This window comes from Gloeophyllum trabeum (genome assembly GCF_000344685.1).
Source record: "Gloeophyllum trabeum ATCC 11539 unplaced genomic scaffold GLOTRscaffold_00002, whole genome shotgun sequence".
Taxonomy (NCBI): Eukaryota; Fungi; Basidiomycota; class Agaricomycetes; order Gloeophyllales; family Gloeophyllaceae; genus Gloeophyllum; species Gloeophyllum trabeum.
Window position 1 is genome coordinate 2,395,090 of NW_006920411.1, and position 24,330 is coordinate 2,419,419.

Sequence of the window (24,330 nt, forward strand, 5' to 3'; positions counted from 1 at the left end):
TTTCGGTTGGGGGCGAGAGTGATTACCGCCAAGCTCATGTTTCGAGAGAGTACTCTCTGCTACCCTTTGTACTACGCGTCTTTCTTCTATAATCGACCTAGTACAGCCGCAGTTGACCTTGAAATCCAATGTCGTATACCCCTCGCGAAATTGGCACGCTCATTGTTGTCATACTGAAAGCGGTATGAACGTACTTGTCTCTCCTAAACGTATTGACCTCACCGCAGTCACTTCAACTAGAGAAATCTACCCAACAAAAGACACATAGGGAAGCAAGATCCCTACTGTACCGTGGTCTATAATAATGAGAAGCGAAGGACAAAAGCGATCAAGCGGGGTGGCCAGCACCCGGAGTGGGACGAGGAGGTCCGGTTCACGTTGTATGAGGATGTCGACGACGAACTGGCACGAACATCCAACGGAGGCGAATCTCCCCCACCGCCCCCGCCTAAGGACGACAAGGCCCCGAGGGGCGTTAAAGGAGGGAAGGTCATGAAGTTGGCCTGTTATGCGGATGATCCTAGAGAACCTGATCTCATCGGTGAAACCACCGTAGACCTCACGGAGGTCCTAACTAAAGGAGAGACCGACGGTTAGTACGGACGATCTCTCTGTCGGCTTTCGTTGATGTGTGCGGTCATAGAATGGTTCACGCTCATGCACAAGGAACGATACAGTGGAGAAGTGTATTTGGAACTAACCTTCTGGTCCAACGTCAGTGATGTTCATATCTGCTTAGCGGTACTTCTATAACGTTTTAATAGGCACCACCGCCGAAAAAGAAGTCTGTGCCAAAACCTGTCGCGAACAAGAACCAATACGGTGGCGCTGGATCGTTTGTCCCTGCCGATGAAGCCCCCCCGTCTTCTCCGGAGGGTACTCTGACGCAGAGTGCTGTCTCATCTTGGGCTGTCTCTAGCGAAGGAGCCAGACGCGACTCTGTCCCAGGAGCGCTCAGGCCATCCGGGTCTCTCGCTAAATATGATTTATACGTACCCCCATATGAGCGGATGAATGACCCAAATGGCGGCGAGTACTCTTCTGCAGTGGACCAGATGACAAACGACTTCGCTGAGTTCGGCGTAGAGGGGCACAGAGGAAGAGCCGGCAGTCACCCCGTACGCCACCCGCTTGCTATGTGTTCTTTTGCTAACGTGCCTCCCTGTAAGTCCGTTCGAAATGAATACCCACCCCGGTCCGCTTCTGCAGGGGGTGTTTCTGCGTATGACTCCTTCAGCCACCACTCGCATGGCTTCAACCAAAGCTCCTATTCAGATGGCGGCTCATCGTATTATGACCTGCCTTCTGCTGGATCCGTGCATCCGGGTGATAATCAGAGCACGTTTTCGACCGCGTCGCAACTGCCCACCCCATCGACATATTCGACTCCTTTCGATCCTACGTCGCAGTCAGGCTACCCGCCTTTTCGGGCGCCTCCACGTGCTGGGCCCCGTTACAGCATTCCGAGTTCGTCCTCGGGCTTCATGCCCCTTCCAGCGCCTTCGGGGTTTGTCCCGCTCGCAAGCCACCCATCCGAGCCATCAGGGTTCGGCGCACCTCCGCCTGCGGCCACGCCAATGCCGTCTGGCTTCATGCCCGTGCATACACCCGCGCCTTCGGGGTTCATTCCCTCCGGTCCATCATATCAAGGCCAACCACAACAGGCGTATCCTTACTATCCCTATCCACCTCCGCCAAATTCGGGGCCTCAGCAGTATGCCCCTCAGCCACCTTCATCTGCACCACCGCAGCAGCATCCGCTGCCCCATCCCCCGAACTCCGCCCCTCCACTACCGCATCACTCTCACTCTGCACCTCCTCAACCTTATCCAGGTCACATGCCTGAAGCTCCATCTCCCTCCCATGATCAACCTATACTGCCTCAGAGCACATCCAGTTCACTGAGCACCAATGGGGGATCGAGGCCTCTTCCTCAACAACCCCAGGCATATCCCCCGCCGCAGGCCCCTCCTCGAAGACAGTCATCCCTTCCAGTCCCGCCTCCGCTGCCTCTACAAGGACAGAATCAGAACGCTCTTGCTGTTCTTCAGGCTCAGCCAGCTGGACGCATACCTCCACCCCCACCATTACCCGGTCGCGAGTCTAGTCCACATTCGTATCCTTTCAACGTCCCGCCTCCTCCACCTTTACCGGCTTCTCAACTAGTCAGCAGCAATAGCGCGTCCAGTACATCTAGCTCTGGTCGGCCTCCGCTACCTCAGCCCCCCATTAATTATGGTGGGCAGAACCCTCAACCTATATATCAGCCGATCCCACCACCGCCGCCACCGCCGTCTATGCAAGGAGGTCAACCGCCACAGCCTCCGATAGTACAACCCTATAGTGTTAATACAAGCCAGGCACCGTATCCTGGACCGCCACCAAGGCCTCCCCAGATGAATGGAATGAACTCACAGTGGTCGACACCTGCCGGTCCTCCTCAAACTCACTATTCACCACAGTGGACGGGTGTTGCTCAGCAGTGATCATTAATCCATGCCTCAACTACATATCGACCGTCGCCAATTCCTACAGTACGGACCTGTAGCCATATCTTGTCCTTGGGCTTCATCTTGCTTTGTTCAGATCAATATCTCACGGACTTGCTATTACAGTTTTCGTCGTATCGTGTCCACTGTATGCAATGAATGATACATCCTCACGTATTGTAGCTAATAGGAGAATCCCACCGTCCATATCGAGTACGGCAGTTATAGACTCGTACTGATCAGTAATTCACGAAACGCATCCACGCTCGAAAGCGACTAGACGTACCGGGATTGATCATGCTGGTCGCTTCGAGTGCATGCTCACTTCCCTCTCAGCTTTCCATTTGGCAATCTCCGTTTCGGTTGGGACAAGCCCTCTTCGCGCCAGGTCGAGTCTGGCCTCCCTTCGTAGAGCTGTCTCTTGCATACGCCGGTCCTGTTCATGGGAGAGCAATGCGGTATCGGCGCATACTACCAGGCCGTATATGGTGACTAGAACGAAGACACGGAGATTCAGATACAAGGTTGATACTCTTGCAAACTAGCTCACATGTTGAGACTAGGAAGGCCTTGAAAGGTAAGGTCTGTTTCCTGGGTATTGCAGTCAGTTTGATGGCACTCAGATGGAGTATACAATCAGGGATTGCACCTGAAGACAGGCCAAGAGTAGTGGGCCAAAGTGATAACACCCAACCCTAGGCAAGTGTATCGCAGTGCTCCCTATACGATACGCAAGTCTTATTGAGCGCTATAAGGCGCAGACGGGAGCATACCAGCGTCGCTGCCTGTGCCTGCAGACGGTATGCCCTATCGACATCTTCTCGCCTTCGAGTGCGATCGGTCATACCAGCAGGGATCCGATTCTGCAACGGTTAACGCCATTTGCAGTGCCGCTTACGATAAGCCTGGTGGCCCGAGCAAATTTGGTATGTGGCTTGCTAAATATGGTAGAAATGTATGAGGAGAGATTGTATTCGAACGTATCAAATCATTAGGACTCGATTGTGTGTAACGACAGATGTGCGTAAAATACGCATGAGCCGGACAATAGTGGATGCAAGGGTAGAGAGCGAGAATAATACTATGCGGATCTAACCTAACGGCCGGGTCAGCCTGTAATCTATTGTTGCCAGTTCACTGTCGTCTGAACACACAATGAGGCTGTCAGATCCCTGGAAGGCTACCTGCACGATTTTGCATCCAGGAAAACACGACATCTAATATAATCGAGGTCGTCAGCAACCATGTGGTTCTTTGAATGCTTTCGGAGCTGCGCACCGCCAGTGGAGTTCCCTGTGTATTTCGCAGGTCCCAAAGGCGTACGGTTCCCTCACGGTCGCCACAGGCGAACTTCGACGATCGGATATCACCTATCAACATGCTTTAATACTGGAGAGTATGTCAGACAAGGCTGGTGCACACCTTTAATATATCTTCCGTGCGTATACAGACTGGCGTATCCGAACCTTTGGACAGGTTTCTCCGGCACCAGTCTATGATCACGGATTTCGAATTGCTGCTCCCGATGACCGACCTGCACTCATTGAAATCAGACTAATGAAAAAGGAGACATGAATATTTAGCATTACCTCCAGTAGAGTACAGAAGGGATTCTCCAATTCGTGAACGTGGTATACAGAATTAGATACCTTGATGGTTCTAACCACTCGTTCAGATGACAGATCCCACAAATTAACAGAGCAATCGGCGCTGGCAGTTACTACTTTGTGACTGGTGTCGCGAATGCATACCAATGATTGGACGGCGGAAGTATGCTTGATGTTTAAAAGCGTAGGAGCTGAATAGATCGAAGATGTACCGTTTCGCAGAGACCACACGTGGACCTGGTGATCATAGCTTCCCGTGACAAAATCTTCACCACGGCGCAAAGCGCATACGGCGCTTATACCAGTGCCATGCCTCTTTCCAGGGTCGCTACATGGGCGGGATGGTCTATCCAGCGTGACCGAGTTAGCGGCCTTGACCTTCGTCAGAATATAAAGCGAACAAGGAGAAAGATAGTATCCACCTTGCCTGGAGCGACCTGGATAACAGAAACCTGATGTCGGTCCCTGGCATGTCCCAGAATCATTACCGTGCGATCAGCGGTGTTGAGGATACAAGCATCATCTATTGACTCCCGCCAGGGGTCTTCGGGTATTCGTAGACTTTGTGGAGGTTTACTACAGAAATCAAGTTCGCATGTGCTCAGGTGCATGGTGTGGTTTACCCACCTAGGTTGCGACACGTCAATGGAACAAATGAAACCATGCATGGAGACCGCATAGAGCAACGTGGACTCATGCCCCGTGGTTGGTAAAAGCATGCGGCGGGGTTTATCATGTTGGTGCTTTGGTAAAGCAACGATATCCTGACCGCGGTCTGGTGGGGATCGGACTGAAGCACGGTATCCGGAAATGCTATATCCGCTGGCCGAACTAGAGGACGAAGGGCGTGCCATGAGATGTAGGGGCTTGGACACGTTGTTAGTACTTGCAGCGTGGCAAGTCACCTCTGAAATTGAAGGAGCTGCCATATAGCCATTGTCGCATGTCGCAAGAGGTGGGTGTATTCGTACAGTAGTGGATACAAATCTTGTTGGCACGAATATAGCGCGACAAGAATTTGCACGACTGCACGAAGCTGCTACCTGATTGCTGGCAGGTGTATTATTCCGCCGCTCGACAGACGGCCCGGTGGGCCCTAAGTCTTGCCCCTGCACAGGCTGCGCTGCCGCTTCAATGCTGCAGGTGTCGTCCGTAAGATCAATTATCTCGACGTCTGGAGGAATATCGAATCGGTACTTTTGCGACGATTTCTCCGGACGCGCGGGCAGTGAGGTGGTGTGCACTTCTTTGGTCGAATCCGTACTGATTTCATGAGACGTTGGCCGCGCAGGTGATGCCATACTACTCTCTTCCCTAGAATATATCTGGCCAGTAGGGAGAAGAGCCTCGCCTCCTTCGTTGGCATCGGGCGATTTAAGCCGCGGAGGAGACTCTAGGAGGAATGTGAAAGTTATGCGGTCCTCCATCACAGCATGCCGCAGGAGTTTGGCGCCGTACTGATCCTCCAGATAGTTTTTCTTCTTGTCAATCCACTTCTGGCGGAGACGATTGCAGTTCGGAGCACCCTTCCTACAATGTCCCGGCAGGGGTACAACGAGATCCAAGTACTTTTCTTTGTCACGGGTCTTTGTTTTCGGCTGTGGATGTGACAAAGAACCAGGCATATCCTTTCCCTGCGAGCTATCAGGATTACCCTCTACCTTCTGCCTTTTCGCTGGTCGACCCTCATGGCTAACAAAGAGTGCAGGGTTAGTCCCCCTTCGCGTTTCGCTTTGAGAGTTTTCTCCACTGCGACCGACAGAAAGATCATCAGAGGAATTCACGGGATGTAACTGCTTTAGCGTTCCCCGTGGAGGAAATGGACGACCCCTCCCCCGAGGGCCCTGCGGTGTATGGCGCGCACCAAAGCTGCGAACGGCGGGGACTCCTACGCCTTTCCTCGACGACCGGGCTTCATTGGGCTGAGCATCTTCAGAGAAAACGCCAGACATATAGCCGAACTATAGCGACAAGACAAGACGGAGGGCCGCAACTGTAGATTCGAGACGTTGGTACTGCAGTGGCTGCAATAAGGAGTCCACGTCGGAATATGCCGTCGACGCGTCGGGTTACGAGAGCGCGTCGCGTCTGCGCTTCTGTAAAGTTCAGAACGTTCGCATCTACTGTCTGCGTTCGCTCTGAGGCTTCTCTGATCTGTCACAACTTGCACTCAATCTTGTCTTTACATGAACAATAGTTATACCAGTGCGAGAAGGGACGGGAAACGCCGCTTGGAGCCGGAAAGTCCTTCATGGTCGGGATGGCAAAGCAATTGCAAGAGAAGGAACACGTCTCCAGAGCTTCCGACGAAGCGGGTTCCAGTGTCACCGAATATTCCCAGGTCGTCTTTGAAACCTCCCACCAGGGGTGTCGAGAGGGTCCATCTAAATACGAGAACCGTCGACGATTCGGCATTGAGAGAACTTATCCAGGATGCTAAGGATCGTCTTAGTCAAAATCATAAGAGGGTACAGGGCAAAGAAAAAATTCTGTGAGAGCATAGTCTTCTCTGTATCCATATCCCGTTACTCACCATGCTATTCCTGAATGCACCAGCGCTGATGGAATTACTTTGGACTGGTCGGTACTATCTCAAGTCTGGCATTGCATCGATACTTAAAGTACTACCAGGGTCTTGGACCATGAAAAATTTGAGGAAAAAGATCGCTTCCTGATACCACCAAACACTGCGAAATCAACGATGGCCACAAAGCAGACCACAGACCCTGGTTTTGACCCTGATCATGCCATCGTTATATCGGACTCGGAGGATGATTTCAATGAACTTCCAAATGCTCTTCTGCCTCGCTTTCCCGTAAAGTCTCCTTTTGACTTCCAGGTTGAAGTGTCTGGACAAGCGTGCGTGTCGCAGGACTCTCCCCGACCTTCAGAAGGCTTGACAATGCATGCCTCAAACGACGTGGATAAGGATGCTATAGAAAAGGGCCGGGAGGTTATTAGTATGGCAAACCCATCCTCCCTGCCGTCAGGCAGTGATGTTGCTTCTCGGGAGCAGGTCCTTGGGCATCGGCGGTCTGCCGCGTTAGAGATAGCCGAGACTTTCGTCTCTGCTCCAAGAGGAGCGGAGTTGGATGCTTCGGACGTTGAATCGAGTGGCAGCCGTCGGTGTCCACGGGCTCGGCCTCGCTCCTATGTATCCACAGACACAAGCTCGGATTCCGACAATGAAACTTCTGGGCCCGACGAGGGAACTTATCTAATGCGCCCTCGATCCATTCGCGAATCTACGGCAGAAAGAATTCTTGCCTCAGTCTGCGAGGTCGATGTTCCGAAGGCAAGTCTCGGCAGGCCCATGGCCAGTGGTGGAGGTGTACCACGCCCCCAGGGCGAAGATTCCAGTGACGAATTGTCCTCGGGATCAAGTGACGACGAACGACCGGCAACTTCACGTCGGGACCTCGGAACGAAGCGACATAAGCCTCCACCTCAAGGGAGCAGTTTTAGACCCGAGTCAACTACCATGCGCAAGGCCTCACAGTCCTGCGTTGCGTCGCCACCACCTGACGACGACGAGGGGTCCTCTGTGGTTATTCCGAAAACCAACTTCGCGCGAGCGAGAAGGGTACTCGTCCACAGAAACCTAAACCAACTTATTGTCACCGTCGCCATGAGGGGTGATATCCAGTTTATTCGAGATAAGCGACGGTGCGTCTTCTGAAAACATGAAAGTCGTCCACCGTTAACAGACTCGCATTAGTATCACCGGCTGGTCAATGCCAGCGGATCGACGCAGACTCGTAGAAGATGCCATTGTGGTGGGTGACACCGTCGTCGTTGGGTATTCTTCTGGACCCTCTCAAATATCACTTATGTCACTGCATCCGGCTCTTGAGGTGAGATTACTGGTAATAATTTTATTGTCATATCTTACATCGGTTAGGACAAGAAACCCACGCGAATAGACCTCAATCATGCCGCGCATGATAATGTCGGTCGAATGCGAGGTGATACGACTTGCGATGCTAGAATCAGTTGTCTCAGCGCACTGGCTTCAGATAGGCTGGAATTCCTGAGTGGGGGCTACGACAAGCGGGTGGTTCACTGGACTATCGATGACTCTGAGATTGCAGCAACTGAAGCATTGCCAATATTCCATTCAGGACCCGTGCATGCCCTAGCGTATAATGGCAGGAACAGGGCTGTTTTCTCCTCATCGGGCCGAACCATATATGAGATGAACCTTCACAAGCCCACAAAGACAAGCCCGATCCGCAAGTCGACGCCGGTGCGGCACATTCATGTTCATGCACAGGATCCTAACCTCGTCCTTCTCGAGGTGCGTTGACGGATCTAACGGTCTCAACGAGCCTTCTCAGTTTTCTGGTCGAATTCAGATGAAGGACTTAGACCACCAAATCCAGATTTACGATGTGCGGGTGGGGTCTTTTGATCGGTCACCCTGCCTTAGATTTGGACGAGATGAACATCGTACGGGACATGAGTCGACACGTTATCGGCGGGGAAGCGTTTTTATGAGTTACTTCTGCCTTGGGTACTCCGATGGGAGTATCAATGTATGGGACTTTCGCCACAAAACGGTGCGTGACATTCCCAATATGTCAACTAAGTATTTCATGTACGACGAGCCGGTAGGATGTTACCATTAAGAGCAGAAAGCACCGACCTGCGCCAATAGTGCATACAGCCTTGTTTCAATCCGATGTCCTGGCGTACGGCGGACATATAGTTACGTTTTGGCCGGCGTAGCTAGATTGGTCGCAAGGCCGCTAAGGCAGATAACATCCTGCAATGTATCAAAGCGTCCGTAAGAGCCTCGGCTCCTCCGCGAGATCATTACGTGTAACAGATAATACAAGAGCTGTCAAGACGAGAGTAAAACGCTTCATGCCTTCCACCCACCCAACTCGACCGCAAAAGCAACAGCGAATTTGGAGAAGCGCAGCATGTGGTCGAAACTGAACTCGGCGGATATATCGATACGGCTATCATACGTTATCATCAGCAGGAAACCATAAGTAAATGAAAGGCAACATACTCGTTACTAGTATGGATGTACTTGTTGGTGTTCTCAAAGGCGCTCTCTGTGCAGCAAGTCGGTAAGATGATCGTCTTGCAAATCAGTAATATATGAAGTCCGCACCCGTGCAGAATGAGCTGGCGTAACCAGCCTTACCCCACGAGGCGCTGCGGAGTATCGTTCCTCAGCCATGTGCTTGGAATGTAAAGAACAAACTAGCTCACTGGTCGCTACACGCATACCCGCATTTCGTGGCAACGTAAGGAATTTCGAGGTATGCGTCGACGAGCTTCTTGTTGAACTCGGTAAGGCTATAGAACCATAGGGTGTCAGACTGTCTACTGTATTTGTCGCTTGAGAAGGATAGTACTCAGGGTCTACATAGTCAGTGATTATCCCGAATTCCTCGCTAGTTCCTCGCTTGACCCACGCCGTCATGTCGAGCTGAGAAGCTAGGTCAGCATCGGGCTACCAGGAAATGAAATCGAGACGTCGCTACCTGAGTCATAGCTAGAACATTCCTTGATTGGGCAGCATAATACTGAGCTACGGCCTGGGACCCTAGAAGGCCTCCTTCCTATGTCGTGGGAAATCTCCCTGAACTCCTGGAAATCGTTATACCAAAGGACGGCACACCTCTGCGGAATACCAGTGAAATTCGACAGTGCGAACGGGCCGAAACTCTGCTGCAATGAGGGCCCGATAACTCTCTAGGATAGTCACAGAACCACTGCCATCATCATCGGCACCTGGAGCAGGTAGGAAGGGCCATATGTTTGTGCTCAGGCCCCTTGTCAGCCGGAACTAACATAACGAGAGTAGAAGTCTCTACCTGTCTTGATGGGCGCTGATAATGACTATGTCGTCGTCTTCCACAGAGGAACCATTGATACTGACAATCTAGGACCGACGATGGATAATGTGTCAGAGTGCTTCCTTTCGGGACATACAATCGAGTTCTGTCCCCAGGAATGACTAAATTCGCTGATGCTGATATGCTCCTTGAGTGAATTCGATGCATAGTCGTCCGTAATCTATAGGAGGAACATCTCAGCGATAGATGACCACACCGGGCCCGGGGAAGGTACCTCCGCAATCTTGGACAAGAGCCACTGCTGAGACTGGCGTCCAGTCTAGCATAAAAGGTGTCATATGGCGCAAGAAGACCGTCTATAGTAACGAACGTCACTCCGGTAATCTAGGCTAGACTTGAGTGGTCAAGGAGGGGAACAACGATAGGGAACATACATCTGGTGCGGAAACTGGTGAATTTCGCCAAGTTTTCCTTAGGTCCGGCCGTGGATAGTGTCTTAAGTACGGCCTTGACCTGCTCCGTGGCATTTGGAGAAGGAAACGAGACTGTCAAGGGGCAATATCTCCGTCAGCATAAAGAATGGTCGGGGAGAGGTCAATGTACTCTGTCTCATCAACCTTAAGCTTGCAAGGTTGTCCAAGTCCTGCGATTCCGTACTAGTAAAACAAGAGGACAAATGAATGAGGAGTATGCTCAGAAGAAGCAGGTCGTATCACATGTCGAAGAATCGGATGCCTTGTGCTTTCGCATTGATCTTGTAAACAGGTGAGCCTCGCGACCTCCGCACAGATCAAAGCGGATAAACCTTCTCTAGTTCGGTCATCCAGCGAGGGTTCTGTCCATCCGTTTGCACGAGTCTAAGTTCATTAAGATCCAACTCAATACCAGGGTACTTGTGGTCGCTTCCGGTCAGGGGAAACTGCAGGCGTTCCTGCGCTTTCGCCAGCGGTCCTGCGAGGACGGCAGATGTGCTGGCAATCAAAGCAAGCCAATACTTCATGGAGCTGTAGTTCGATGAATACTTATGAAAGCGACCTTGTAGCTGTAAGCACTGAAGCGGAGGTGATCGGTTTCGGGAGACGCGTCGCTCACGTGCGTTCTTGGGCTGGTTGGCTTTGTTTGCTCCGTGTCCCGCTACACAAGTTTCGCTCTCCCATTCATGCCAGTCTAGCATGTCCAAGGCAGCTCTGAAGGCGCGGGCGCAGGTTGTGGTGAGTTTAATCTTGCATTTGCGATCAATCATTAAACTGATAATCCTGGAAGCGTATCCTTGTGGCAGCGGGGAAAGCTGCACCGACGCCACCTGTTGGTCCTGCTCTTGGTGCCCGTGGAGTAAAATCCATGGATTTTTGCAAGGAGTTCAACGCGCGAACGGCGCACATCGAGCCTGGCGTGCCCACTCCCACCCTGATTACGATACAGCCCGATCGCACATTCTCCTTCATAACGAAAACGCCCCCGACCGCCTATTTCCTCAAGAAAGCGGCTGGGATTGAAAGGGGTACAGGCCGACCCGGTCATGACATAGTGGGTACCGTCAGTCTAAAGCACGTGTACGAGATCGCGAAAATCAAAGCCACGGACGAGCACCTGAAACATCTGCGGCTGGAGGCTATCGCGAGTACGATCGTTGGAACAGCGAGGACTCTCGGGATCCAGGTTGTTCCATGATCCGTCCTGAACCCTGTGCGGGTGCCCGCTTCAGTGCGTGATGTCCCTCTCTCTACTCATGTAGGTACTAAACTGTTGATGTCCAGCGTTGTACAGAAACGGCGTGCCTGATTATGGGTGGTTGTCCCTGTCTGCCGACACTTGAGGACAGAATGCCATATAGGTCAGTAGAGCCTTGGCTCGCCAGTGACTTCGATCCCTGAGACTACTGGTAGTGCATATGTACCTCTGTCATCAGTGCAATGCCAAGGTCTTCGGATTATAATCTCAGAGATGAACGGATTGTAACATCGTATTTGCTGCTGATTGCACCCGGTTTCCCTTTCGGATGGGACGCCCTGTGATTCGGGCAGCGACTGCACGTCCGAAGGTGGCCTCACAAGGTTGGGTTCGTGCAGATGAAATTAAATTCTGTTGTTATACGATCGATAGAGGCAGTCTCCGTACTTTGTGTGCAGTCGTTGCCATCTTCGTTTAGTGGCGTCCCATGGCTTCGCGCCGTCATTGCCTTCTTCGATTCAACGCTACGCCGCCGGGGAGCTCCTTCCCGAGAGTGTATTTCCTGTATGTTCAACTATTCCCTGAACCTCAGCTTATCTCTCACCCCTTGTACTGTGAATGGTATGTACGACACGCTGTGGACACGCTCTGCTCACCTGGGCCGCACACCCGGGTGCACGTTTCCACACTTCTAAGGCGTCCAATGTATCGCGTCCGAACTGCCTAATCAAGTGTACATCAAGTACTTCGTCTACCACATGCATGCCGGCGAAAAACAGGTCTACCCCAGATACCTTTTGTTTTTTTCTAGAGACTATCGTATGGTGGTCACAGAACTGTTATTCCTATAGGCAGCACATGCACTAGCGACAATAGGTGAATCTCAAGTGATCTCTTTCCGAAGGATTATGTTGCATTGACCTTCAGGCTGCTGATGCAGAGAGACCATCCACCTAGTCTTCTCCGCGTCAATCCGCAGATTGGAGGAGAGACAGCGCTTGCGGATCTCCTCGTGTCTGCCTTCGATCATGCCTCGACCCCAAAGCAACAGCGAGCGTTTGCTCCACTGTACAAGGCTTCACAAAAGTCAACTCAACATCACGGATCCTTCTTCATTCCCTCGACACGTTTACACCGTTGTATTTACTCGGGATGTCACCATGGCCACGTTTTCGATCGAACGCTTCCACTCGACATACGGATACAACAATCCTGCTCCGGGTAAAATCCCTATAAAAGGCCATCGAGTTCTGCCAGTTTTCTTCACTCCTCTGCCACCCTGACAGATCCTAACAACCTTACCAACTACCTGAAGATCAACTCGACATGTCTGGCTCCAGCGACATTCTCCTTTGGACCTCCCAAGACCCCCGCGAGAGCCAACTCTTCAACGCCTATGGGGTGACATACCGCTTTCATGTACGGTTTCCAGAACATATCCTCCAACACATGCTGATTCCATTGCCTACAGACCGATATCGCAGCAAGTGGCTTGAATGTCACCACTCTCTGGCGGACGATTCGGCCAGGGAGAGAGGATCGGGTGGCCAAGCTTGAGTGGGCGCCGAATGGCGGCCTAGGTCGGGTCATTATCGGCAAGGTTTGTCCATACTCGCGGGCAATTTTGGCTTTTATCTGACTCGCAATCAGACAACGTTCCCGATGGCAGATCTTGTTCGACCCGATCCCCAAGTACAGGTAAGTTCAAGCCTCGATCAACTTGAGGCATAGGAGTGTTCATGCTGCATTCAGGGTGCGAGGGTATTCAACGGGCCTGACGGTCTCCAGTACCGATGGCGCCCCAACCGCTCTTCTCGAGACATAATCGTGAGTACTCCACCGCCGCCGCCGCAGTTCGACCATGACTGACTCTACCTGTGCCACCAGCTTCAAGACCCGAACGGCATCACGATTGCGCTCTTCCGGCCTGTGACTCCTCAGCGCTATCAGCTCGGGGACGTGTACACGGAGCTGCACTTCCTTCGCACTGCAGGCGCTGGCACGGTGGTACGTTCCTGATCATAGGCACTGAGATTTCTGCATGCTGAATCTGCACTATCGATAGACGCACCCGCCCTTCATGGACTATGTCACGGTGACAGCCACGCTATACCGGTTTGTCATGGCCTTCGGCCTATAATATTTCGAGTGTATCTCGATCCAGGCTCAATATTTCAATATCTTAACTGGCTTAAGATTTATCATCTTAATCGCGCATCTGCATCTTTAACATACCCCACCCATGCATCATTCATAATGGCAATACTCCACATATGTAACCCTTCCACGGTCCCCTCACTATGCCTTATATCTACTCATGATGGTCCTGTGGTATTTCAATGGTTAATTCACTTCCCCATTCAGGGCACGACAATGGCGAACGGTATTCGGTGAAGGCCGTATGATACACGTTCCCGGACCAAACGATACAATCGATGATAATCTGATGTCTGGATTTCCTACAGCTTGGCGCGCTCTCCCTCCACCACATCGAGGATTGTGTCGATAGTACGGATTACCCACTCTGTCCCCTCGTCACTCGACAGCCACTTATCTTCCTCGTTCTGATCTGCGACGTAACGTGCCTTCAGGAGGCCGAACACATGACTGGTGAGCTGCGGGACTACTCTCCCTTCCGCACGAAGGGTGGCAATGCCCACAACGGAGCCCAAAGCACGGCTGAGGTTTCCTTCGATGGCCTCGCCTCCCGGCAAGGGCGACAGAATGGCTCCATAAGCCTGGATAATAAATGCTACATATGGTTCAGTTTAATAGTCGATGACTCCAGGAAGCTCAGATTCCAGATGAAGACGACATGGAGCCAGATCGCTGGAAGATGCAGATTAAACACAGGATGGACTTACTGATGAAATCAGGGTGCAACGATCCTAACTTGTTGTAGAGTTTGACGTCGTGTGGGGCGTAGATCGATTGCCACAGCGCTTTCCCGCGAGCGACGACCTCTTCAATATTTTCCGGGTTGGCTTCTCTAGAATGGAATCGTGAAAAGGCATCAAAATCGGACAAACAACGCGGTCGCTATTCCTGAAAGCCTAAACGGAAAATCGATACCTTATAGAGTGCTTCCGAAGGCCATCTTTGACGTCTTTCTCCATGGCTTCCTGCATGGCAGTCAAGGAAAGAATAACCTAGGGACGTGTATACATTGGATGATCGGAGTTGACTTGGTCATGGCCCATGACTTACTCTAGGTACTCCAACGAAGATCGTGCTCTTCAGCGCAGATTCGCGCATAATAGCGGCCTTCCTGACTGCATCCGACAGGCTAGTCCTTGTCGACTCGTTCGCAGGATCGGTTCTCGTAGCAAACCGATAGAGATGGCTGACGGTCGGAGGAGAGTTGGCGGTCAACAGAGTACACATCTACATGCCCAAGTACGAGCATCGGAACTTAGAAATTGCTTGGATCACAAGTGACTGGATAAGTCGCGCACCGTCAGGACCAGCCACCCAGTCTCGGCGCGTCTCTGTTTGGCATCATTGAAAGTCTTGGAAAGGACTCCCTGCAGCCTTGACAAGGACGGCGGTGGATACGGGTGGGGGTTGCGCAGGGTCAGCAATTGCTTGACCGCAGGAGGCAAGTGGGCGACCATCTTGATTCAATCGACGCGTGCAGATGAACGCCCGGGTGAAGATAGAAAGTGGGAATTCCTCAGCGGTGGATTACACCTGTTCTCCTCGTGAGAAACGCCACAATCAAAAGAGAAACGGAAGCAACCTGCATTCCGAGTGTATAAACAGTCGTCCTCTAAGAAGCAGCAGAACAGCGAACGGAGACCCGTTCTTCCCCGCTGAGGAGATAGTTCGGAGATCGCACGTGGCCTCGCGTGCAAACACAGAGAAGCGCTCCTTTGTCCCGGCTTTGCGAAGACCGTTCTGCCCAAGATTGACTTCCATTCTGCATCTCAGGAGGGACTTCATTTTACGCCCGATTGACCCTAACTTGAAGCTGACGATCACTACTTGCCCATCATTCTGCACAGCACGCAGAGCCGAATGAATTACTTCCGTCACTCCCGTAGAACAGTGACCATTTCTGGTTGCAGAAGGGAAGCGCAGATCGGCCCGACGAGAGCCCCTAGATGACCCCAGATACTATCTCCGTATACCGCGTTACTGGTACGCCCTCCAACAACGACTGCACAACGTGAACAAGGCTCTCGTGTGAGGACCGGAACTTAAGTATATCAACCAGAATCTATCAAGGGTTACGGATCTTATGTTTGACTGGGCCAGTAAGGTTTAGGATATTCACACCTTACGCCATGCTGTAAACTCGGACCATCCACGGCCCAGCGCTCACTGATAGACAATGCGACCGGCATAGAGGGCCCAATCCGATATCGCTGAGGTATAAGTCTGCTGCTTGAGCGGTGATTTTATACCATCATTGACAGAGCTCCTTCCGAGCCTTGAAGGTGCAAGGGGCCTCCCGGGGTTTCGACGCCTCGCCACGAGCATGGCAGATATCCAGGTAGGCTTCCATGGCAGGAGTTTGCACTAAACCGCGGGAGATAGGCACCTCGCAAAGACCTATAAATTTAGGTCAAGCACGTAACCCAACGCACACGACTATCGCGTGGCTTGAGGAACGGATCTACCGTTCTGTGACGCTGCGGAGGCAGGATGGCCATGAATATATTCCATCCGAGCAAGTAGCATGAAGGATGGGAGGCAAGCAGCCATGCTCACCATCCAGGGTCCGACAAGCAGGCAAGGCGTCAACCGTGTTCTGCCTATCGCGTCAGGCGTTATTGCGAGGACCCGCGGGTGACATGACCAAGCAGCACCGGGCCCAGCGAGGAGACCATTTTATTAACATCGTCCCTGCAATAGTCCAAGTATATCGTTGACCGTCCACCAACAAGCATACTTCCTGCAGAAAAAAGGTGCATGCGACTTACCAGTTGCGTCTCCAGCACATGACAGACCTCCTCATGAGACATGAAGACCTGCCCCTGCGGCGTAGATATAATCGTGAACAGGCAAGGAATACTCGCTTGTGGCGAAAAGTTGATTGTACCTGCAAAGTATAGTGGCCATTCTAAAAATCGAGGAGGTTCTCAGTGATATAAAGGCACTGCAGGCACGAGTTCGCAGCACATCCAGCAAGGGACAAGAAACTCCATCACCCCCTTCGCACGCTAGCGTCTCAGGAGGATACAGGAACCGCGTCGTCGCTGAGGCCAACGTAAACAAGCCCTTTGATGCCGGACAACCTACGCATTGTCCTGGCTTGCTAACAGGCGTTGAATGTTCACCAGTCTGCGCGATGAGTGTTTCAAGCATACAGGCATCTCAATGGAACATATCTGGCCACCTTTCCCCACAGATCGTTTCGACTTGCATTTATGCAGTGGGCACATATGGGCTGCACCAAGCATCTGGGTATTTTCAGCAACACGGTACGCAGACTTCGCTGTGAAAATATCTGCATGAGCCATCACCCATCATCCATCGCAACAAACTTATCACCTCGTCATGATGGACCTGTAGTGAATCTAGTGATGAACTTCCAGAGAATCCTGAAAGTAAGTCAGAAGACCTAACCCGACGCACTCCGCCACACAGTGCCATCAAAGGCTGCTTCTATCAATCACCCGACACTGGGCCGACAGCATGCATATGGCTCCCGAGATACCATTGTTACAGGACACAATGCTGTCTGTTCTGCTCTGCTCTACCTTTGTACAACCAGCACTGAATGCAACCAACTTCTTAATCAACATTGGATTACGCACAAGAGCTACATCGCCCATGGCATATATCAAGAACAGTTATAACGTGGATAGTGATCGAGATAAGGAAGACAAGCACGACCAGCGCCCGACCTGCAGGCAGAAACCGCCCGCAGGACGGGGTGCTAAAAAGACAAGAAAGTACGGGTATATGGCATGGCGGAATCCTCCAGTACAACGGCAGCGGACGTGAGACGGCAACTAAGTCTAACGTGACATTCTAAGCGTTAATGAACTGGTAGCCCAGTTGCGTGGGTCCACCGCTGGACGCCATGAGCTGGTTGCCGACGTTGACACCCTGCATGTCATGCATGGCACCTAGAGAGATGAAAGTCAGACAGCTGGCGACGGTGTTTGAGCAGACGTCTACTCACCGAACCACATGTAGGCCTGAACGTAATCGGCACCGTCCATGAAGTTCGTCGTCTGGGCCATGAAGGAGGCGATCTCACTGTCGGAGCACTGAGCACCGCCATTGAAGTTCTAGAACGAATCACGCATGAGCAAACGTTGCACGGCAACAGCGATGACACTCAGCTCACCTGGCAAGCGTACTCGGTGACCCAGATGGGGAGGTTGAAGGTGTTGTGGAAGTCCTCAACGTACGCGATGAACGCGTCGGCGCTCACATCATACCAGTGCATGGCAAGAGCGTCAAACTGTAGACAGGTGTCAGACATGCGAGTAGCTAGATGGCTGTCTACGTACGTGACAGGTGTCGCAGGCCTTGAAGAAGTCCTGCATCCAGGTCTTGCCGGCAGGGGCAGAAGTGACAGCCGGGGAAATCAGCTTGTAACCCTGGGACTTCAGGGGGTCAATGTACTGCTTCCAGAGGTCAGCGGCGTGCTGGGGGGTCATGTTGGACTGGCCAGCCTGGTCGGGCCTGGCGGGTTACAAGTTAACTCCTACTCCAGATCTACGAACAGTGTCACGCACTCGTTGAAGCCCAAGACGTAGTTGGCATAGCCCTGCACGACCTTCTCCTGGAACTCCTGGACTTGGTTGTCACCCCAGAGCATGGGGACGACCTCGAAGCCGAGTTCGCGCGCATTGTCGGGGATGTCGGGGCTCCAAGTGTACAACCTGCAGAACAAGCTTGAGATTTTCGCTCTTCCACGTTAGAAGAGTCACTTACCACTTGACCTTGTCCGTCTTGTAGTTCTTCAGGGAGTCGTCAGCGCCGTTGGGCCAGGCCAGACCGACCTTGCCCGAGCCGGTGTTGCCGCTGCTGGTGTAAGTGGCCGAAGGGGCGGGGGCTGCGGAAGTGCTGGCAGGCTGATTGTTTGCGGGAGCGTCGGACGTGGGAGCAGGCGCCTGGCTGCTGGAGGGGGCGGGATCGGAGCTGGAAGACGGAGCAGGAGCGGCGCTGCTGGAGGGCCGGGCCTTGCAACGCTTGCTAGCAGCGTTGTCGCGCTTCCTCCTGGCGAGCCCATCGTGGCCGTGGGCAGCGCTGCGGGCAATGTGGTGGCGGTCGGTGGCGAGCGCGTTAGCGGGAGTCGCGCCGAACGAGCATGCAAGGATAGCGAGGGACGAGATGGCAAGAAGGTTCAGCAGTTTGATGGCGGCCATGGCTGCAAAAATAGGGATGGGCCGTGTGCGTCGAAAGGGAACCGATTGACAAGGAGCGGGAGAGCAAATGAGTGTGGGGGCCCTGAGGAGGAGGAGGAGAGGCGCAGGGATGCTGGTCGTGGTTGAAGAGGAAAAACTGATAAATAGGGTCAGAAGACGCCTTATATAAGCTGTCGTCGCCAAGACGTCTGGGGCCGGCTTCCCTGCACGGACCCTGCCAACTGCCAGCGCGCGTGCTCGTCCAAGGCCTCTGTTGCCCGCGCTGGGGACGGTGTGGACGCTATGCAGCGAAGGGTGTGCAGCTGCCCTGTTGGAAGCGCAAAGGAAAGCGCAGCGCAATTGCACTCGATGTATACCAACTTTGTTACTCAACATAGCTACATACTGTATGTTTTACACTTGCATTCCATGACGACTGCACGGTCTGGGTCAATCACTGCGGAGTTTGGACTCTGAATCCAAAAAGGAACCAGCCACGCCTCACACTTTTTCTCCCAACCATCAAGTCAAGCTACAGGAAACGGTTCATCGAGTCCGCGCTCTCGTTCGTCAACGCATCACCCTCCAGTCCCACCGCTCAAAATGTCTGACGCCCCCGCCGCCCCTGTCACCGAAAACGGCGTGCCTCCGGCTACCCAGGACAAAGTCCAGGAAGAGGTTCCTGGCTTCAAGGTACGCGTTCTTCTCCTATTCTCGCGTGCCGCCCTCACCGCGACCCCCAGGTCTTTGCGGGTAATCTGTCCTATTCCACCACGGATGAAGGGCTGAGGACATTCTTCGCGCCGGTTGAGAGCGAGATGTACGTCCCCGTTTCCCGCCAATGTGCTGGCACTAGCATAGCCTCGCCACCTGGCCCGTTCACGTAATTAACAAACACTCCCTCTGCAGCATCACGGCCCATGTCATCCTTCGGGGGACGCGTTCGAAGGGGTACGGGTTCGTCTCGCTCAGCACCGCCGAAGCCGCGCAGAAGGCTGTCGAGCTTCTCAACCAGAAAGAGCTTGATGGCCGCGCTGTGATCGTCGAGGTGGCCAAACCGGCCGGTGAGAAAGATCAGGAAAAGAAAGAGAAGAAGAGGCGTGTGGGCAGGCGCGGATCCAAGGCTCCCCGTGGCGAGGTCACGGACGCCGAGGCCAACGGCGAGACCACCGAAAAAGCTGAAGGCTCTCCCGGCGAGACTACTGACGCGGCCAAGCCTAAGAAAAAGAAGAAGGTCAACGTGAGTATATGCTAATGCGTTGTAACTCCAGAGGCTCACTCTTTCGCATATATAGCGCAAGAAGCGCGCTGCCAAGAAGGCCGCTGCTGCTGCCGATGGCGAGGCTACCTCTGGCGCGGAGGGCGCTGCTCCCGCGGAGGGTGAGGCCGTCAAGAAGCAGCCGAAGCCCAAAAAGGTTAGGACCCCTCGCCCCCGTCGTGCCCCTGGCGAGGAGCCCACCGGCGAGCCCTCGAAGAACATGCTCTTCGTCGCCAACCTCGGATTCAACGTCGGCGACGATGAACTCGCCAACCTGTTCAAGGAGGCGGGCATCAACGTCCTCTCCGCTCGCATCATCCGCAAGCGGCGAAAGAGCCAGGGCTACGGCTTCGTCGACGTTGGCAACGAGGACGAGCAGAAGAAGGCGATCGAGGCTCTCAATGGCAAGGAGGTGGGCGGCAGGGCGATCGCCGTCAAGGTCGCGGTCAACTCCCCCCCTCCGCAAGAAACGGAAGGCGAACAGTCAGAGAACGCTCCCACGGCCGATGCACCTGCTGTTGAGGCTGCTACCGCCGGGGATGCTACTCCCGAGGCGACCGTCATTGCCTCTTAAATGATCAAGAAATCCAGTTCATAGCACCCAAATGACCCCGCTCTGCTCATATCTCTGACTTAATGGTCCCCTATTGCTGCGCTTCCTGTTTATTCTTCCTAGCGTCTTGTGGACTTTACTGTCTCACACCGTTACGCTACTTTACGTCCCTTCCGTGACCGCTCTCGCCAATTAGTGAGCGGACTGGTGCCGTTTTCTTAGTTGGCAACTTGTTGTGTATCGCTTGCTCCCTAATGAAGCGATTTCGTTTTTTTCTTTTTCCGTTCACGTACGTTACGAGAATTCATGAATGACCAGGTTTAATGGATAGTGTGGCTGTGGCAGCCAGTGTCATTTGAGCTGCGATCTAAATTTAGCACCAATCGACGCGTTCAATCCGACATGGCTGAAGACGAAGACGACTACCTGTCGGACAAGTTCCTCGCTGACCTTAATGCTGCCTCGTCGTCGGAACCCAAGACTTACTCTGCGAGGCGTAAGGAGGCAGAGAAGAAGGCGAAGTTAAAGCAAGAGCAGAATCGCATCAAGAGCCGCCGTCAGCTGGAGCTCGAGTCTCGGGAGGCGGGCTTGAGCAAGAGCCTGTTCGAGCGAGCGAAGGAGGAGGAGGCGACTGTCGGGAAAGGAAACAAGGCGCTGGCTATGATGATGAAGATGGGGTTCAAGCCCGGCCAGTCGCTCGGACAGGTGCATGATGAGCCCGCACCGGAGGCAGCATCTGTAACTCCGGAACGCGCTGTTTCCAGTACGCCAGAAGTGGAGGTGAAAGAGAGCTCGGCAGAACCATCGAGAGATGGTACGCCTTTTGAGTCTATGACCAGAGGCTTGGGCTCTGGTATCAAACACAGGACGGAGCCGCTACCTCTGAATGAGTGGGCTGGTAGGTGCAGTGACCGATACGGAGCTATCGTGATATGGTACTCATATACGTTTCCTAGGGAAGAAGGGTATTGGCTCACTGAAGCGTGGCCCGTCTCCCTCGTCATTGGAGAGAATGGCGAAGATGGCTAAGACTACTGAGGCGGTCGATCAAGATACCTTTCGCAGCCGCGCGAGGGAAGATTACTTGGAACGACGGGCTGAAGGTCGCTTAGCTCCCGCTCAAGCCACTTGCGTGAGCCTTGACGAGAAGGCAGGCAAGGCTGTGAGTTGATCCCCTCTGACACCCTGCTGTTGCTCACGTACCCAACCAAGTTCAACGTCTTGTGGCTGAATCCCAACAACCCCGACGCCTTCCCGGAGGAACTCATGAATGCACTGCCGGAGGAGCCGGTGGTCGCAAAGACGCGTCGGCGACAAGAGCAGGAGACCATCGAGGCCCGTTTGCGCAAGCAAATGAAGGCCGATGCGCTGCAGCCTTTGTCTCCCGAAGATGACTCTCCTTCTAAAGTGGCAGAAAGGGATCAGGCGCAGCTAACGCCGGAGCAGTTAGAAGAAGCTGTCAAGTTCTTGAGCCAGAGTGTACGCTGCTCGTTTATTCCCATTGCTTGATGCCTTTGCTGACAGTATTCCACAGGCTCAGCAGCGGCTGGCGGCAGTTTTGTCATATTTGCGATCCGAATACTCGTACTGTTTCTGGTGCGGGTGCCAGTACAATGACGCCGAAGATTTGCAGCAGAACTGCCCCGGCGAGAACGAGGAAGATCACGACTGAATTTGTATCTATAGTACGCCTGCGTGTATCCCTAATGTTTCACCCCTTTTCGTAATGATATCAGGATGTCCTCAATTCGCAACGACGAGGTAGGTATCATTTGTAGCAAAAATACAGTGAGCCGTTGGATTCTACAGAAAAGCCAGTCGAAGAACGAAAGGATTGCGCCGAACGCGCATGCGCCGTGCAGGAGATTTCACCCGTGAAAGTGATCCAGAAAACAAAGTCCTGAGTTCCTTGGTCCAAGTGAGCGACGAATAGTTTACGAAATAAAACAGACGGTGAGTCCATATCTCATGCAACCGGAGTGACATGCTGATTATGGTGTACAGCCAGATGGGCGCCAGGCCGGTGCCACTCTAGCGGTCGGGGTGAGACGGAATCTGAGCGTGACGTCGCCGGGTGGTCTGATGACGTTGGTGAGTAGGAATATGGCATTGGCGGAAGAGGGGGAATTGACGGAAGGGAAACAGGAGCGGATGGGTCAGCAGGAGGGGTTCTGACGGAGCGATGGGGAAAGTCGGGAGATGTAGGGGATGCGCATGGCGTCTTTCGACGCACGAATGTCGATATCGGCGTGCCAGCGATTGTCTCTGCGTGCAGAGTCGATGCCCTACGTCTCGACTTCTCTTTGAGGTCGAGATTGGACGGCCTGGAACGGACGGCGGTAGCGGCAAGACGCGGGGATGTTGACACGGGCTGATCGTATGTTTCAATACCTGTGTCAGAGCGCATGGCTAGGTTGACTTACACGTCCAAGGCCCGTTCCTTCCAATCCGTCATTGAAAGGCGCGGGAACACTTCGGTTCCTCACATGCGACTAATTGACTCGTCAGTACGGCACGATCATCCCGGAAGGCAGCACTTACAATGCGGGGTGAATACGGAGCGAACCTGCGAACGTATTGGCCTCGGATGAAGCAAGACTCCTCTAGGTCTGAGTTCTTTAAATAAGGAGCGTCATGATCTGACATGACTATCGAAGGCGCGGTTTGGAACGAAGCAGGTCCACTCAAGGACCGTGGAGGGTTGGGGGTTGGGGCGACTGAGGAGGGGGGCCGTAATGAGCGAGGACAAGAGGGGTCGGAGCCGCGATCGAGGGTGTTATCCAGACCCAGGGACGCCATGAGCTCAACGAAGGAGGGAAGGGTAGTCATCTTCGCAGAAGAACAGGCAGGGTCTGGTCAAGCCTAAGCTTGAGATAACACATTTCATTAGAGAGCTGTTATAAGAGCAACAGGTGCCTAGCAATATCTCCGACGTTAGCGTGCGTTGTCAAGTCACTGCATCCATTGTCAGGGAAAGGAACGGTGGAACGTTCTTCACTTGTCTTGCGACCGGTAGCTCAGCGATGTACACTGTGGAGGACAATCAAATAGTGGTTGGCAAGGTGATGGCCTGCATTGGGAAACTGGCCGAGACGGCTTGGCCCCCGTTGCATGACCGACGGCTCGAGGCTATGTACACAAGCACCTACGGATCTACCAGTCCCCTCTCGCTTGTGCGTGGACAGATCAAAATTGCGCCAGCTATGTACAACTATAAGAGGAGTTGGGCGAGTCCCAGGATTTGTCGATTGACATCTGATGTCGCGGATACGGCTTCCATGCCCAATGTAAGGTATGATTAGATCTCTACAAGCGGTTACCTGCCATATCCTTCACTAGCAAGTCCAGAGATCCGCAGGTCGCGCAGCATTCCCCATCTGCTTGTTACCAAGATAGCAAGGGCCTGCCGGTTAGTTCATACAACCTCTAGTATAGCTTCAGCCCCCGGGCCTGGGGCGATTTGTAGAGAGAGTAAACTGGAGAACCCATTCTATTTCTGAGCGTATGGGAATCGGTCAGGATGTGGCACCGTTGCCAACTCAGCTCTTCGCAACGAACCCATTAGAGCGCTCAGAAAGCGGGTCCACTAGAATAGACTCCTAGGGTATATCCATGGACAAGGAGTCCGAGGA

At 53.1% G+C, this 24,330-nt stretch overlaps 11 protein-coding genes across 11 annotated transcripts; 6 read left to right on the forward strand and 5 right to left on the reverse strand.

Moving 5' to 3' along the window:
- Window positions 1–18: 18 nt before the first annotated feature.
- GLOTRDRAFT_136424 (uncharacterized protein) lies at window positions 19–2,486 on the forward strand (the record flags this gene model as incomplete). The annotated part of the gene is made up of 5 exons (XM_007864340.1): window positions 19–182; window positions 241–592; window positions 644–714; window positions 765–1,118; window positions 1,170–2,486. Exons 1-5 carry the CDS (start codon window positions 129–131, stop codon window positions 2,484–2,486), a joined length of 2,148 nt encoding a protein of 715 aa, XP_007862531.1. The 5' UTR covers window positions 19–128.
- Window positions 2,397–3,337, reverse strand: GLOTRDRAFT_71157 (uncharacterized protein; the record flags this gene model as incomplete). The annotated part of the gene is made up of 4 exons (XM_007864341.1): window positions 2,397–2,981; window positions 3,040–3,080; window positions 3,139–3,209; window positions 3,263–3,337. The coding sequence occupies 4 exons, from the start codon at window positions 3,332–3,334 to the stop codon at window positions 2,785–2,787; spliced, it is 381 nt and encodes a 126-aa protein (XP_007862532.1). The 3' UTR covers window positions 2,397–2,784.
- A 3,460-nt stretch (window positions 3,338–6,797) lies between these two features.
- Window positions 6,798–8,824, forward strand: GLOTRDRAFT_91139 (uncharacterized protein; the record flags this gene model as incomplete). Its single annotated transcript, XM_007864342.1, has 5 exons — window positions 6,798–7,762; window positions 7,815–7,950; window positions 7,998–8,393; window positions 8,434–8,655; window positions 8,711–8,824. 5 exons carry the CDS (start codon window positions 6,798–6,800, stop codon window positions 8,822–8,824), a joined length of 1,833 nt encoding a protein of 610 aa, XP_007862533.1.
- A 74-nt stretch (window positions 8,825–8,898) lies between these two features.
- On the reverse strand, window positions 8,899–10,926 carry GLOTRDRAFT_109769 (Zn-dependent exopeptidase). Its single transcript, XM_007864343.1, has 16 exons — window positions 10,795–10,926; window positions 10,715–10,744; window positions 10,626–10,663; window positions 10,513–10,565; window positions 10,344–10,454; window positions 10,280–10,293; window positions 10,184–10,228; window positions 10,046–10,129; window positions 9,928–9,995; window positions 9,732–9,876; window positions 9,595–9,672; window positions 9,466–9,539; window positions 9,320–9,406; window positions 9,219–9,262; window positions 9,114–9,159; window positions 8,899–9,060 (listed from the first exon to the last, which is right to left on the reverse strand). Exons 2-16 carry the CDS (start codon window positions 10,730–10,732, stop codon window positions 8,961–8,963), a joined length of 1,005 nt encoding a protein of 334 aa, XP_007862534.1. The 5' UTR covers window positions 10,733–10,744; window positions 10,795–10,926; the 3' UTR covers window positions 8,899–8,960.
- A 135-nt stretch (window positions 10,927–11,061) lies between these two features.
- Window positions 11,062–11,930, forward strand: GLOTRDRAFT_109770 (mitochondrial ribosomal protein L11). The gene is made up of 3 exons (XM_007864344.1): window positions 11,062–11,120; window positions 11,173–11,613; window positions 11,667–11,930. The coding sequence occupies exons 1-2, from the start codon at window positions 11,082–11,084 to the stop codon at window positions 11,578–11,580; spliced, it is 447 nt and encodes a 148-aa protein (XP_007862535.1). The 5' UTR covers window positions 11,062–11,081; the 3' UTR covers window positions 11,581–11,613; window positions 11,667–11,930.
- Window positions 11,931–12,906: 976 nt separating this feature from the next.
- Window positions 12,907–13,720, forward strand: GLOTRDRAFT_103590 (uncharacterized protein; the record flags this gene model as incomplete). Its single annotated transcript, XM_007864345.1, has 6 exons — window positions 12,907–12,999; window positions 13,052–13,180; window positions 13,231–13,278; window positions 13,333–13,407; window positions 13,468–13,587; window positions 13,646–13,720. The coding sequence occupies 6 exons, from the start codon at window positions 12,907–12,909 to the stop codon at window positions 13,718–13,720; spliced, it is 540 nt and encodes a 179-aa protein (XP_007862536.1).
- A 141-nt stretch (window positions 13,721–13,861) lies between these two features.
- GLOTRDRAFT_71166 (uncharacterized protein) lies at window positions 13,862–15,382 on the reverse strand. Its single transcript, XM_007864346.1, has 6 exons — window positions 15,320–15,382; window positions 15,036–15,270; window positions 14,788–14,964; window positions 14,653–14,729; window positions 14,445–14,569; window positions 13,862–14,332 (listed from the first exon to the last, which is right to left on the reverse strand). The coding sequence occupies exons 2-6, from the start codon at window positions 15,192–15,194 to the stop codon at window positions 14,040–14,042; spliced, it is 831 nt and encodes a 276-aa protein (XP_007862537.1). The 5' UTR covers window positions 15,195–15,270; window positions 15,320–15,382; the 3' UTR covers window positions 13,862–14,039.
- Window positions 15,383–17,233: 1,851 nt separating this feature from the next.
- GLOTRDRAFT_119634 (glycoside hydrolase) lies at window positions 17,234–19,021 on the reverse strand. Its single transcript, XM_007864347.1, has 6 exons — window positions 18,475–19,021; window positions 18,276–18,422; window positions 18,048–18,222; window positions 17,882–17,998; window positions 17,714–17,822; window positions 17,234–17,657 (listed from the first exon to the last, which is right to left on the reverse strand). The coding sequence occupies exons 1-6, from the start codon at window positions 18,906–18,908 to the stop codon at window positions 17,560–17,562; spliced, it is 1,080 nt and encodes a 359-aa protein (XP_007862538.1). The 5' UTR covers window positions 18,909–19,021; the 3' UTR covers window positions 17,234–17,559.
- A 383-nt stretch (window positions 19,022–19,404) lies between these two features.
- On the forward strand, window positions 19,405–21,047 carry GLOTRDRAFT_71174 (RNA-binding domain-containing protein). Its single transcript, XM_007864348.1, has 4 exons — window positions 19,405–19,580; window positions 19,631–19,707; window positions 19,797–20,127; window positions 20,183–21,047. The coding sequence occupies exons 1-4, from the start codon at window positions 19,491–19,493 to the stop codon at window positions 20,717–20,719; spliced, it is 1,035 nt and encodes a 344-aa protein (XP_007862539.1). The 5' UTR covers window positions 19,405–19,490; the 3' UTR covers window positions 20,720–21,047.
- Window positions 21,048–21,100: 53 nt separating this feature from the next.
- Window positions 21,101–22,370, forward strand: GLOTRDRAFT_125893 (uncharacterized protein; the record flags this gene model as incomplete). Its single annotated transcript, XM_007864349.1, has 4 exons — window positions 21,101–21,596; window positions 21,655–21,860; window positions 21,911–22,177; window positions 22,233–22,370. The coding sequence occupies 4 exons, from the start codon at window positions 21,101–21,103 to the stop codon at window positions 22,368–22,370; spliced, it is 1,107 nt and encodes a 368-aa protein (XP_007862540.1).
- Window positions 22,371–22,627: 257 nt separating this feature from the next.
- GLOTRDRAFT_136431 (uncharacterized protein) lies at window positions 22,628–23,527 on the reverse strand (the record flags this gene model as incomplete). The annotated part of the gene is made up of 4 exons (XM_007864350.1): window positions 22,628–22,651; window positions 22,703–23,069; window positions 23,122–23,190; window positions 23,240–23,527. Coding segments are annotated over 4 exons (747 nt in total), but the record flags the coding sequence as incomplete, so codon positions are not given.
- Window positions 23,528–24,330: the final 803 nt, after the last annotated feature.